The sequence below is a fragment of the Rattus rattus genome, chromosome 8 (assembly GCF_011064425.1).
Source record: "Rattus rattus isolate New Zealand chromosome 8, Rrattus_CSIRO_v1, whole genome shotgun sequence".
NCBI lineage: Eukaryota > Metazoa > Chordata > Mammalia > Rodentia > Muridae > Rattus > Rattus rattus.
In genome coordinates this window covers 112,950,640-112,963,711 of record NC_046161.1, presented here as the reverse complement: position 1 = coordinate 112,963,711, position 13,072 = coordinate 112,950,640, and the positions used below count along the sequence as shown (strand labels likewise).

Below are 13,072 nucleotides of genomic sequence, written 5' to 3'. Positions count from 1 at the left end.
ATACACATACACACACTCTCACAACATGCACACATACACACACATATACACATACACACACTCTTACACACATACACACTCTCACATGTACATACACTCTCGCAGCATGCACACATATATACACACACACATACACTCTCACACGCACACAAACACACATACACACCTACACACACTATGGAAACTCACATCATGCTTTCCCACTTTCCGTGATGCCAGCTGTTGGTTTCTTAAGTCTCTGAGTGTACATGGAACCCACAGTTGAGCGGCAAGCACACATCCCTGAAAGAGCAAAGCAAAGCAGAAACGAAAGCCCTTCCTTCCCCACGTGAGTCAGCTCACATTCCCATTTCACTTACCAGCAGAGTGACAGCAGCCTTGGATTTGTTTGCTTTTAAATTCTTAATTTGTCATAAATATTTAAGTTGCACCATACATTATGCATAGTCTCTGCCTGTTTCACTCTCTGATACCCCGTGGATTTTCCCTCCTCATCAAGGCGGGGTCTCCTCACAGTCGTAGCGTTGATCTCATGACTTCCCTAGTTTACTTTACATTCCTTGGTCTGAGTTACTGGTTTCCAGTTTTCAGACAATTTGTGTTTATTTATGTCCTCGGTTAATTAGTTTTTGTTTTGTTGGTATTTGTTACTATGCAGCCCTGACTAGTCTTGAGCTTGCTGTGTAGACCAGTTGTCCTCATATTCCTAGAGCTCCTCCTCCCTGCCTCCTGAGTGCTGTGATTAGAAGTACACGTTGTTGTTTTATTTTTGCTATGTGCTGGGGATGAACCCAGGGTCCTGGACTTGTTAGACAGGAGCCCTACCACCAGCTACACCCAGCCTCTAGGAACTTGAAGGATTGTGAATAGTGGTGACTTTTACCCATGCGTTTATCCCCTACAGAAAGGATCTTACCACCATCCTTCCCTGCCTTCCAGACAGCTCTGATGCTGATGATGCTGGGTCTCCAGGAGCCACAAGCTTGTTTGATTTTGTTTCCATATGTAGCCATCTTAGTGGGTCTGAAGTTTTATCTCAGTGTGGTTTCTGTTTCCCTAGCGCTAACAGATACTGAAAGTTTCTTTCATGTGCTAACAGTAACTCTTACATCTTCTTTGAAGCACAATACTTTTGCCTACTTTTTAATGAGGTTGTCTTGAGTCCTGTTGCTGTTAAATTGCAGACATTCCTTTCTTTTCCTGGAATTCTTGTATTGTTTGAAGATAGCAAGTCTGTGGGGACTCATGAAGTCATAAGAAACTCTTCGAAAGGCTTGCGAGATGGTTAAGCAGTGAAGGTTCAGCTTGTCTCCTGGCAGACATATTATGCTCACACACTCACACACACACACACTCACACACATACTCATATGTATGCACACATGTACACCTAAATGCACAACCATATGTGTACATACACGCACAGGCACGCACATGTGTGCATACATAATCACTCGATGAGTAGCAAACCTAAGAAGCTCTGGTCTCCCATCAGTGGCATGGAGTCTGCTTTGCAGTTTCTCCTGGAGGCTTCGTCTCCCTCCTGGTTTCTGAACTGTCATTACTTGTGTAGAGGATCCTTTGACCCTGCTTGCCTGTCATTCACAAGTTCACTCCTGACTACCCTTCCTTGTAAACTCTTGCTCTGGATTCCAGAGAAGCTCCTTGCTCTATCCTCCAGACCGTGGGGTTGTTCCATTCAGGACCATCATACCTATCAGGTGGGGCAAGTCTGAACTCTTGCCGAAGCCCTGGGGCATTCCTGGTTTTCCTCCAGGCAGGAGGGCAGGATGCCTGTGCTCATCTTCAGCCTGAACCTCACCTACACTTCCTGTCCTGGTGCCACACTTTGCTGCTCCACTGTGGCTCTGCCAGCCCTGGGCACAGTGTGGGTCCTCATGTGAATTCCTCTCTGGGGATTGCAGTAGCAGCCATGGACAGTCTCCATTCACAGTAGCTTCTCCTGTCACCCAATGCCACCTTCCTTACATGGAGACAGTGGTCTTCATGGCATCTTCCCTAGTCTTCCACTTTTCTTCTGTGACAGAAAAGCCCAGTGAAGGTCACTCTAGATGAGTATAGAGCCCAATAGCTGTGGACAGGCAGGGCACACATAACCTCTCCCCCACATAGCTCCAGCAGGAAGCATGTGAGTCCTCATTGTAGGCTTCGAGGGAGCTGAGTTTGGGGCATGGGTATCAGCCCATGCACCATCACCACTCCATGTACTTGCATGGCTGCAACCACCTTCCTGCCATCCAGGTGACTTCCCGCAGGACAGGTCTAAGCTGTCTGTCACCTTCTCTAGGACCTCAGTCCCAGCGTCTGCAGACAGGGACAGGCGGTCCACTGATGCCACTGTCTAGCGAGCTTGCTCTTGTCATTGTGCTGTCTGCATCCTCACAGCACTTTTGTCTCACTGACCCTGGGCCCTGCAGAGAGGCTACGTTGGCACTGATGGTTACAGTGCCCTGCAGAGCAGACAGAGTCGGTTGAGGTTGGTAGCAGCCAGCCAGTAAGGCCACCACAGGAGGCTTTCTAAAAACCTACATCCCCCAGTATGCCTGAGGAGCTGGGGACTCGTTTCAGTCATCTCACCAGCTACCTGTGGGCACCAGGAGCAGCCGCAGTGCTGGACAGCTCCGCTCAGCTCAACAGTGCTGGTGTGGGCACGGGTCCACTCTTCCATTCTGCCTTTGAGTTGGTGTGTGTCTTGCTTTTGAAGATAACGTACCTTGAGGCTGCTGACTAGTTAAACCAACTGGCTAGTGTGCAGGTTCTGGTTAGTAATTGGATTCTTTCAAGTTTCTTGTCTTCCAATCCTTCGTTGCTCCCTAACTGACACAGAAGATCATTCATTCCCTGCCGTCTGCCATGAACTTCAGGCTGCAGCTTCGATCTGCACCCATTCCTGTAACCTTTTGCTCAGAATGGATCTCAGGTTCCTGGCCTTCTGGGCGTTTAGTGCCACAGAAATCCCACGAGCTTTGTGGAGCCACAGCAAGGCCCACAGGATGGAACAGGTTGCAGTGTGAAATCATCGAAGCAGGCTCTTCTAGGGCCTTGGGTTTGCAGCAGGCGTAGAGATGTGAAAAGTGTGAAGTAAGGACGCACTGAAGAGTCGACCCAGCGTGCCTGCAGGAGGCAGGGCCTGGTATCTCTGCCTGTGAATACTTTGTACTGCATCATGGCCCCAACAAGATTATCCTGGAGAATCACCTCTCTCCACAAAGCAGGGAATTTTCCTACCTGGGGCCATTTCTGAGAGCTGTGGGTAACTCTCAGGTCAGAGGGATTCAGTGGCAGCTTTGAAGATGGAGGGGGCAGTGTGCCCTTTGGTGCCGGCAGGAGGCAGGAGGGGAGGCAGCTCCTGGTGCCACCATGCTCTGAGTGATCCTGGAAGGGGGCTCTTCTCCCCCTAAGCCCTATCAAGGATTCTAGATAGAAACCCAGGCCTTTGTATTTAACCTGTGGCACATGGAGCCTGCTGGCTTCAGACTTAGAGGACCATGAGACATTAACTTTGTGTTGTCTTCCAGAAACTTTCTGCTAATTTTGCTCGTTAATTTTTGCTGGCTTTGTGATAGGCATGTTACAACAGCAATAGGAAACAGATATACCACTTTATGTCAGCTCAGTGGGAAGGGGAGAGGTGGCTGAGTTTGCTAGGGGATAGGACAATGCGATCACTCAGAATGATAGGAAGCCAAGACCTGTGTGTAAGCCTCAAAGCTAGGCACACAGACATCTGCACTGTGTGGCAGGAAGTTCTAGAGGCAACAGCAGAAACGCCAGAGAGGTGGTTGCTCTGAGGACAGGGGTTGGGAGCAAAGGGGTGGGACACCTCTCCGGTTGGCGTCACAAGCCTCAGAGGGACTATTATTTAAAATGCCTGTTCTGGTGTCAGTGCCATGAACATCAAGACAAGGCTGGCTACCACCTCCATAGAGGGTCCCACTGTGAGATCCAAAAACTGGGTATGGTGGCACCTGCCTGCAGGGTGTGCAGCTTGTGTCTAATGGCCAGGGTGGAGGAGAGCAGCAGCAAGCTGCTAGAAGCCGAGCGAAGGCTGCAGGAGGAGCGCCAGCGAGCCGTGCTGCTGGAGCAGCACCTGGAGAAGCTGCGCCTGGAGCCGTCGAGGGCCTTGGTGTCCCAGAAAGCCCCTAAGAGCAAGCCAGGTAGGAGCCCAGTAGGTGACATGGCCCCGGGAGCAGTTGGGCGCCTGTGCTCCTCATTGGTCAGTGTAGGGAGCTCTGTGTCTCTGCTGTGGGGGCCTTCTTGCCCCGTGTCCCAGCATGGCTCCCAGAGACTCGGGTCCCAATGGGTGCCATCTAGGAGCCTTAGCATGAAAGGCCAGTGCCCCTGCTGCATGCCCTCAGCCACCATCCCGCACACCAGCTGCCAGAGCCTTTGCCTGGCCCTTGATCAAGCCTAATGGAACCCTGATTAAAACTGGTCTTGTGCAGAATTGGTCTGCTGGGCCAGGTTGTAAGCAAGACTTCCCCTGGCTGGGAGGCCCACGTTCCGTTCTTGGTGACACTCTCCTTATCTGGGTAGCTGCTGCCCTGTGGTCCAAGATGCCTGAAGGGCCCATGCGGTCTCTGTCACTCACTGGCCTGTTGGGGAGCACAGCCCTCCTGTTCTCTCACCTGTCCCAGGGCAGCCATGAGATGGTCAGGTTGTGAAACCACCTCCCTGAGCAGAGGTGAGAGAAGGGAGGAGGCCAAGTGCACAGGGACCAGTAAGCACAGGGAACACAGCCAAGGTCAGAGGATTGGGAAGGAGGCAGGAGGCTGGGGCAGCAAGGTGCAGTGGGAAATGTCTCAGTTCCTAGTCAGTGACCCAGTCACACAGACTCTGGGGGCAAATGTGAGTCCATCTGTTCTTGCAGTGCCAGGGACAGTGCTGTCCCTTTGTCTTACAGGTGAGAAGGCCACCTCAGAGAGGTCCATGGTTTACCCAAGGCCACACACACAGACGAAGGCCAGTGCTGCTAAGACTGGAGGTTTCCTGAGGCCATTTTAGCTCAAGACATATGATGCCTTGACATTGTCACCCAAGGTCACCGTTGTTTTCCTCCTCTGTGGCCTCTAAGCCTAGCTCCCCCAGCATGAAGCTGCTGTATTCAGTGGGCTCAGTGGGGACCAGGGCGTGGGGATCAGAAACAGTGGGGTCAGTGGGGACCAGGGCGTGGGGATCAGAAACAGTGGGGTCAGTGGGGACCAGGGCGTGGGGATCAGAAACAGTGGGGTCAGTGGGGTCAGTGGGGACCAGGGCATGGGGATCAGAAACAGTGGGGTCAGTGGGGACCAGGGGTGGGGATCAGAAACAGTGGGGACCAGGGCGTGGGGACCAGGGTGGGCTCAGTGGGGACCAGGCGTGGGGATCAGAAACAGTGGGGTCAGTGGGGACCAGGCGTGGGATCAGAAACAGTGGGGCAGTGTGGGGATCAGAAACAGTGGGGTCAGTGGGGACCAGGGGGGATCAGAAACAGTGGGGATCAGTGGGGAAACAGTGGGGATCAGAAACAGTGGGCTCAGTGGGGACCAGGGGCGTGGGGACCAGTGGGGACCAGGGGCGTGGGGATCAGAAACAGTGGGGTCAGTGGGGGGACATGGGATCAGAAACAGTGGGGTCAGTGGGGACGGGACATGGGGATCAGAAACAGTGGGGTCAGTGGGGACCAGGGCGTGGGGATCAGAAACAGTGGGGTCAGTGGGGACCAGGGCGTGGGGATCAGAAACAGTGGGGTCAGTGGGGACCAGGGCGTGGGGATCAGAAACAGTGGGGTCAGTGGGGACCAGGGCGTGGGGATCAGAAACAGTGGGCTCAGTGGGGACCAGGGCGTGGGGATCAGAAACAGTGGGGTCAGTGGGGACCAGGGCATGGGGATCAGAAACAGTGGAGTGGGGACCAGTGGGGGGGACCAGTGGGCTCAGTGGGGACCGTGGGGATCAGAAAACAGTGGGGACCAGGCGTGGGGGGACAGTGGGGACAGTGGGGACCAGGGCGAAACAGTGGGGTCAGTGGGGACCAGGGCGTGGGGGGGAAACAGTGGGGTCAGTGGGGACCAGGCGTGGGGATCAGAAACAGTGGGCTCAGTGGGGACCAGGGACGTGGGGATCAGAAACAGTGGGCTCAGTGGGGACCAGGGCGTGGGGATCAGGAAACAGTGGAGTCAGTGGGGACCAGGGCGTGGGGATCAGAAACAGTGGGGTCAGTGGGGACCGGGGGGGATCAGAAACAGTGGGGTCAGTGGGGACCAGGGCGTGGGGATCAGAAACAGTGGGGTCAGTGGGGACCAGGGCGTGGGGATCAGAAACAGTGGGGTCAGTGGGGACCAGGGCGTGGGGATCAGAAACAGTGGGGTCAGTGGGGACCAGGGCGTGGGGATCAGAAACAGTGGGGTCAGTGGGGACCAGGGCGTGGGGATCAGAAACAGTGGGGTCAGTGGGGACCAGGGCGTGGGGATCAGAAACAGTGGGGTCAGTGGGGACCAGGGCGTGGCAGAAACAGTGGGGTCAGTGGGGACCAGAAATCAGAAACAGTGGGGTCAGTGGGGACCAGGGCGTGGGGATCAGAAACAGTGGCAGCCTAATCTTGGGCTCAGCTCTCAGACCAGCCCTCAGGTCCCACTGTCTACTCTTGGTACAAGCAAGTGACAGAAATGAGGGGTGGAGTTGGATGGCCACGAGAGGGCCACTGTGCACAGCAGGCAAAGCCAGGGCGGGGGCAGAGGGCAGAGGGCGGGGGCAGAGGGCACAGGGCAGGTTAGATACATAGAGAGCAGTCAGGGAAGGCTTCTGGGCAGAAGCAGCCCCCACCCCGCACCCTGTAGTGAGGGAGAAGGGAGAGTGTGCATAGTTCTGACCTCACTACAGAAAGTGTCTGCTGCTCCTCTACAGGGCCTCCTGCTGCCAGCACCAAGCCCAACTCAACTGGAAGCGCCAAGAAAGACTCCTCCTCCACTCAGCTCTCTGATATGCCTATGGAATCACAGATAGAGGAGCTGAATGCCAGGTGCTTCCTGCTCAGCCTTCTAGAAAGGGTAGAGATACCTGTATGGAGGCTTCCTGGGCAGAGGGGCCATATCCCTCTCCCTGCACCCTGCCTATAGAGGGTTCCACGGTGCCCTGATGACCCATGGTTCCAAGGAAACCGTTACCAATACGGGACTGTGCTCCTGTGTTGTCCAGCATTACCTGTAAAGGGGAACTGAGGAGCCAGGTGCAGCTCAGTCAGCAGAGGGCTGTCACAGCAAGCACAGAGCCCTGGCTCTGTCCCCAGTGCTGTATACAAGGGTGTGGTGGTGCACACCTGTAATGCCAGCACTCAGCACCAGGGTAGCACGGCAGTCAGTTCAAGCTCACCCTCCGCTGCTGGTGGAGCTTGAGTCCAGCCTGGGAAAAGATACAATGCTCTGTGTGTGTGTGTGTGTGTGTGTGTGTGTGTGTGTATCCATGTGTGTGTATCCGTGTGTCTGTGTGTGTCCATGTGTGTGTGTCCATGTGTGTGTGTCTGTGTGTATGTGTGTATGTGTGTGTCTGTGTGTGTGTCCATGTGTGTGTGTGTGTGTGTGTGTATCCATGTGTGTGTATCCGTGTGTGTGTGTGTCCATGTGTGTGTGTCCATGTGTGTGTGTCTGTGTGTGTGTCTGTGTGTGTGTGTGTGTGTGTGTGTGTGTGTGTGTGTGTGTGTGTGTGTGTGTGTGTGTGTGTGTGTGTGTGTGTGTGTGTGTCTGTGTGTGTGTGTGTGTGTGTGTGTGTGTGTGTGTGTGTGTGTGTGTGTGTGTGTGTGTGTGTGTCTGTGTGTGTGTCTGTCTGTGTGTGTCTGTGTGTGTCTGTGTGTCTGTGTGTGTGTCTGTGTGTGTGTCTGTGTGTGTGTGTCTGTGTGTGTGTCTGTGTGTGTCTGTCTGTGTGTGTCTCTGTGTCTGTGTGTGTCTGTGTGTGTCTGTGTGTGTGTCTGTGCATGTGTGTGTCTGTGTGTGTGTGTCGTGTGTGTGTCTATGTGTGTGTGTGTGTGTGTGTGTGTGTGTGTGTGTGTGTGTGTGTGTGTGTGTGTGTGTGTGTGTGTGTGTGTGTGTGTGTGTGTGTGTCTGTGTGTGTGTATGTGTGTGTGTATGTGTGTGTCTGTGTGTGTCCGTGTGTGTGTGTCTGTGTGTGTGTGTCTGTGTGTGTGTCTGTGTGTGTGTCTGTGTGTGTCTGTGTGTGTCTATCTGTGTGTGTCTGTGTGTCTGTCTGTGTGTCTGTGTGTCTGTGTGTGTCCATGTGTGTGTCCATGTGTGTGTCTGTGTGTGTCTGTGTCTGTGTCTGTGTCTGTGTCTGTGTGTCTGTGTGTTGGGGTAGTTGAGGCCACTTGGAGCTTCTGGGTCAATTCTGGGAAAGGGCCCAGAGACAGACCCATTTGGTGCATGCCCCCTGGGGGTCCAGAGAAGAAGGGCAGAGGGGTGAAAATCCTGCACCTGCACCACAGCTTCGTCTCCAGGCCCTGGGCCCAGAACACCTGCTGCCTGGCTCAGTGCACTCAGCCCTGTCTCCCTCCGGTCCAGGCTGGCCATCCAGATGGAAGAGAACGGAATACTGAGAGATGCCCTGGGCAGTGCCCTGCGAGGGAAGGAGGAGGACTTCCGCATGTACCACCAGACCCTGGGCCAGGTGAAAGGAGTCTTCCTGCAGGCGCTACGGCAGCAGAAAGCCAACAAACAGTAGAGCAGAGCTCTTAGCTCAACTCCTAGAGGACCTCAGGTTCAGGCAGCACCCTCTCAGCTCCTCCCAGAATCGGCTCTGTATCCTAGCAGAGCAGACAAGCGGAGGATACCTGAGCAGGAGTGGTGGCCAGCCATTCCTGGCTGGTGCGTGTCCTCGAGCAGGTGCTGCTGTCCTTGCCCTAGGGCATCTCCAGGGCCCTGGGATGCTACGGGCTCTCCACACATAGCTGAGCCCCTTGGTGCTTCCTGTTGCAGCATCCACCTGGAGCCATCCAGCCCTCCCCCGCCATCCCTCACTTGGGCCCTAGCACCCACCTGGCCATCCTGCTGCTGTGCCCAGCCTCTCTGTGTACTTACCGCATAGGGCAGAGCCTTGGGCTTGGAATAAGAAGTTACTTTCAGTCACTACAGCTCTGGTGGAATGTGTTCCTGCCCCTGACAGAGGAACCTGGTCTGTGATAGGTAGGGCTTTACAGGTGTGGTCCAGGCCTCCAAATAGAAGCTGGTGGTCCTGAGTCCAAAGCTAGGGTCTCCAGCAGAGTGAATGCCCAGAGCTCTGATGGCCCCAAGGCCACACAGCTCCACCCATTACTGCTCCCAGAGGCATAGGTGCTAGAGTCAGAAGGTAATCCAGGCAGGGCCGGGCAGGGGATGCACAGGTAAGGCAGTGGGTCTTGGTACGTGGCAGTGTGTCTTTGTTGCAGAGTGCTGCAGGAGCAGCCCAGGACACCCTTATCTCAGGGGCTGTAACAGTGTCATAGGCAGACCCAGGGAAGGCCACCCAAAGCTCTCACAGGCACGGCAGTCGTGCATGCTCACACACGGGCACTGAACATAGGGGTAGGCACATGCAGCTCCATGGCTGTCAACACATTCCCTCCCATGAGACACAACCATGTGTGTGGCTTGTAGCACTGTGACAGCACTCTCTGGAAAGCCTGTGTGCTCAGCCCATTCTCGGGCCACCCAAGGAATCCTGAAATCTCACAACTGGTGCAACTAAGGCCATTAGGATGCGGTGGCAGTTTTAGTGTCATCCCAAGAGTCTTAGGGAGGAAGGGTTCTCCCCTGGTTTCTCATGCAAGCAGCAGGCAGAGGGGACAGGAATGTTTGTGCTGGGAGGGGACAGCATGTGACAATAAGAAGCTGGAGAGATGAGCACCTTCTGCAGGCACTGAGAGGAGTCTGGACATGTTGGGGTGCAGGCACCAGGCCTCAGCAGAGCCTACTGAGTGCGAGGCAGGCAAGGACCAGCCAGCCTCCCTTAGAGGAATGCAGGTCTGCTGTGGCCCCTCTCCTGGGCAACTGAAGGAAGGAGTCCTGGTTTGTGCAGCCTGAACCTTAGCTGGGAGCCACATAGCCTCATTCCACTCAAAAGGAGCGTGCATGGCTCTGGGCAGATCTTTTAATCTCTCTACCTCAATCTCACCTACCTTCATCTGTGAAATGGGACAGTACTAGAAACCTTGCTCGGAGGGCCATTCACAGAGTAAGACATTTAGCTGATGACTTCTGTGCAAGGACAAGTATCAATAGACTGGTTTCAGCCATGCCAGTGAGAGAGAGGGAGGGGAAGAGTCCTGCTGCCAGGTGCCACAGTGGCTTCATTTGTACCCTGTGGAGGGAGCTGGTATCTTACAGAGGTTTGTCTGGGGCTTTGTGCTAGGGCCCATCCCCACCTCTGCTGGCTGAGGTGACCAGATTCCTAGGGTCCCTCACTGGAGCTCCCTCAGCACTCACTGAGCTAGGACATTCAACGTGTGTGGAGCAGCAACCAGCGCACAGTAAGCACTCAGTAAATGCCCAGCCTTTGTGGTCTCCCTCTTAAGTCAGCACACGCTTGCTGAGCATCCTCTCCAGACCCTGAGGTGAGGCAGACAAGCTCCCTGCGCACCAGCTAAACGAGGCTGCAAGCTGCGTACAGCTGACCCAAGCAAACTCCACTGTTACCCAGGCCCTTTCCTCATCCCCAGAGTCCAGCACAAGGTGGCTTCCAGTGCGAGTATCACAAAGCAGCCCGTCTCACATCAAGTCTCTGTGAGGAGCCATAGCTCCCTTCCACATGCCAGTGAGTCTTGCCACACGCAGTCTCTGCTGCTGTTCCTGAGCCTCCATATGTGTGCAGCTCACCTCACACTCCTACACTGCATAGCATGCAGACAGTCGTCATAGGCAGACACCACCCAGCATGCACTGCTCTGCACATCCAGGACACTTGCCCGCACTTTAAGAAGCGTGAGTTGAATAGCCTGGGGCTTTCCCTCTTTAACTTTCTCACGGAGCCTTGAGGCATCAGGAAGTAGCTCTCAGTCCGTGCAGGTCTCAGCCCAGTCAGCTTCCAGTCCCTTGTTTGATGGGCCAGTGCCCCACCCTACAGCCCCTGGCACCAGTGGAGGGGCTTATCCAGTCTCTACCCATCTGCCTTTGCACAGGTCACCATCCTGCATGCTGCGGTGCCAGGGTCTCCAGGGAGAGTACCACTGCCGTGTGGGCCCTGCCTCAGTGTCTGGCTCCCTAGCACCTCTGTGAGCAATGAATTGTGCCTACAGGGTGATCACTGGATCCCTCAAGAGCACAGAGAACCCAGTTAACAAGTGAAAATCAGAGGCCCCAAAACAGTGGCTTCAACTTTTCAGCCTTAGCACCTCCTGAGGGCACCATGCGTGTGACACTTCTTACTGGGAGATACAAACACATGTCTACTCACCCCAGATAGGGAACTGACCAAAGTAATGACACCACCAAAGTCCAACTTGGTAAAGCAGTGAGTTTTTATTGGGGTCGCTTACAGGAATATGGGTAAGGTGTTACAGGAGCACAGGTGACTCAGTGACAGCTGCATCACCAAAGCCCACCCCAGCACAGTGGCAACTCACAAAGCTGGGAGCCTGGAGCACACTGCACAGCCTGCAGGCATCTCAGCAGGTTGGAGTTTCCCTTCCAGGTGGCTCAGTTGACCTAAGTCCCTTCCAGGTATCTTGGTGCTTCTCAGAGTTTCTCAGCAGTCCTTACAGTTGGGGAGGGTGGGCCTAGTGTATCTGGTCAGTTTCAGGAACTCATTGACGCTTCTGAGTTGTTTACTTCCTTAGTCATAGAAGCTTCCTTCCCTGATGACAAAATGTCTCATCTCAGAGGACACTGCTACACAACACACCAAATGCATGGCCTGCCTACGGTGGCCTCACCTACTCTGCTGTGGATAGACTGAGTTCTCACCTTGTGGTGCAGACTCTTCCAGAGGCTTCTGGAGCTGACCTTAACTGTTCCACCTTATGCCTCAGTTTTCTTTCCAGCTGAAGACGGTCCTTGTGGGTTGTGGTGACATTAAAAAGAGTTATTCTGCATACCTCCTGGCTTATGTTATTTACTCTCTGTGATAACCACTAATTGTGCCTCAACACATGGCTCTAGTGTCAGCTGCACCTGCTCAGAAAGCCAGAACCTTGCCTAACCTCCCCCTCTTCCTTTGACCCTAGCCACCTCTAGCATCTGGATCCCAGTCACATTGGCAGACAGCCCCTCCACTGCAACCCTTTGCCCAACCATGTTCAGGGTCAAAGGCCAGCATCATGGCTTCTCAGTCACACTCAGGAGAGTGTGCATGGTGCCCTCCCAACTGCATCCTCTGGGCCCATGTGTCTGCATTCCTGGGAGGAAGCTCATGCCCTAACTTCCCAGGGTTTTCACAGGACCCTGCTGAATGGAGGCACAGCTTCTACCCTGTCCATCCTCAGCTGAGCGTAGGAAGAGAAGTCGCAGGGCCTTTCTTCAAGCCCTTGTACATGAGCGGAGCCACACATTCTCTATGGAGATCTCATCCTAGAGGAAGACTCAAGCAGAGATTTCCAGGGGCCCCGCCCAGCAGGAAAGTGCTTCCGAGTTTCACATCAGGGTCTCTTGCCTGCTATTAAGAGGACGCCGTCCATTCCGGTGACCCTAATATCATCCTTCTACCCAGTCAACTCTGTGGGGACAAGGCTTGAATCCTGGAGCCCCCAACACCATGGTCCTTGCCGGTACCAACTCTACCAGAAATGCCAGCCCTCCCTTGACACCAATGCTTGTCTAGCCCAGTCTCTTGTCAGGATGAACATGCAGGGTGGAACTAGATAGGCCTTCCCTGGACACCCTTGATGGGGTCACAGATAAAGGCTGCAGCTGGAGTTCACTGATCTGGGATGTGCAATACTGCACACACTGTATATGTGTGCCCAGGCAGCGGGAGCAGGGCTGACTGGAAGTCTGTAGAGATTGCTTAGAGGGCTTCCCGGAAGAAGAGATCCTGGCACAGCACAGAAAAAGGAAGCACAGGCTTTCCAGGGCTGAGGAGAGGGAGGTCAAGTGAGGTCCAGGTGCCCCTGCCTG

The 13,072-nt window shown here is 54.4% G+C and overlaps 1 protein-coding gene across 1 annotated transcript in view; it reads left to right on the top strand.

Moving 5' to 3' along the window:
• The window catches only part of Ccdc13 (coiled-coil domain containing 13), a 42,234-nt gene extending 33,122 nt beyond the window's left edge, over positions 1 to 9,112 (top strand). The window contains exons 14-16 of the mRNA XM_032911223.1: positions 4,027 to 4,178; positions 6,906 to 7,020; positions 8,549 to 9,112. Coding sequence (XP_032767114.1) covers positions 4,027 to 4,178; positions 6,906 to 7,020; positions 8,549 to 8,708 — 427 coding nt within the window. The 3' untranslated portion in view covers positions 8,709 to 9,112. The remainder of the gene's footprint in view (positions 1 to 4,026; positions 4,179 to 6,905; positions 7,021 to 8,548) is intronic.
• Positions 9,113 to 13,072: the final 3,960 nt, after the last annotated feature.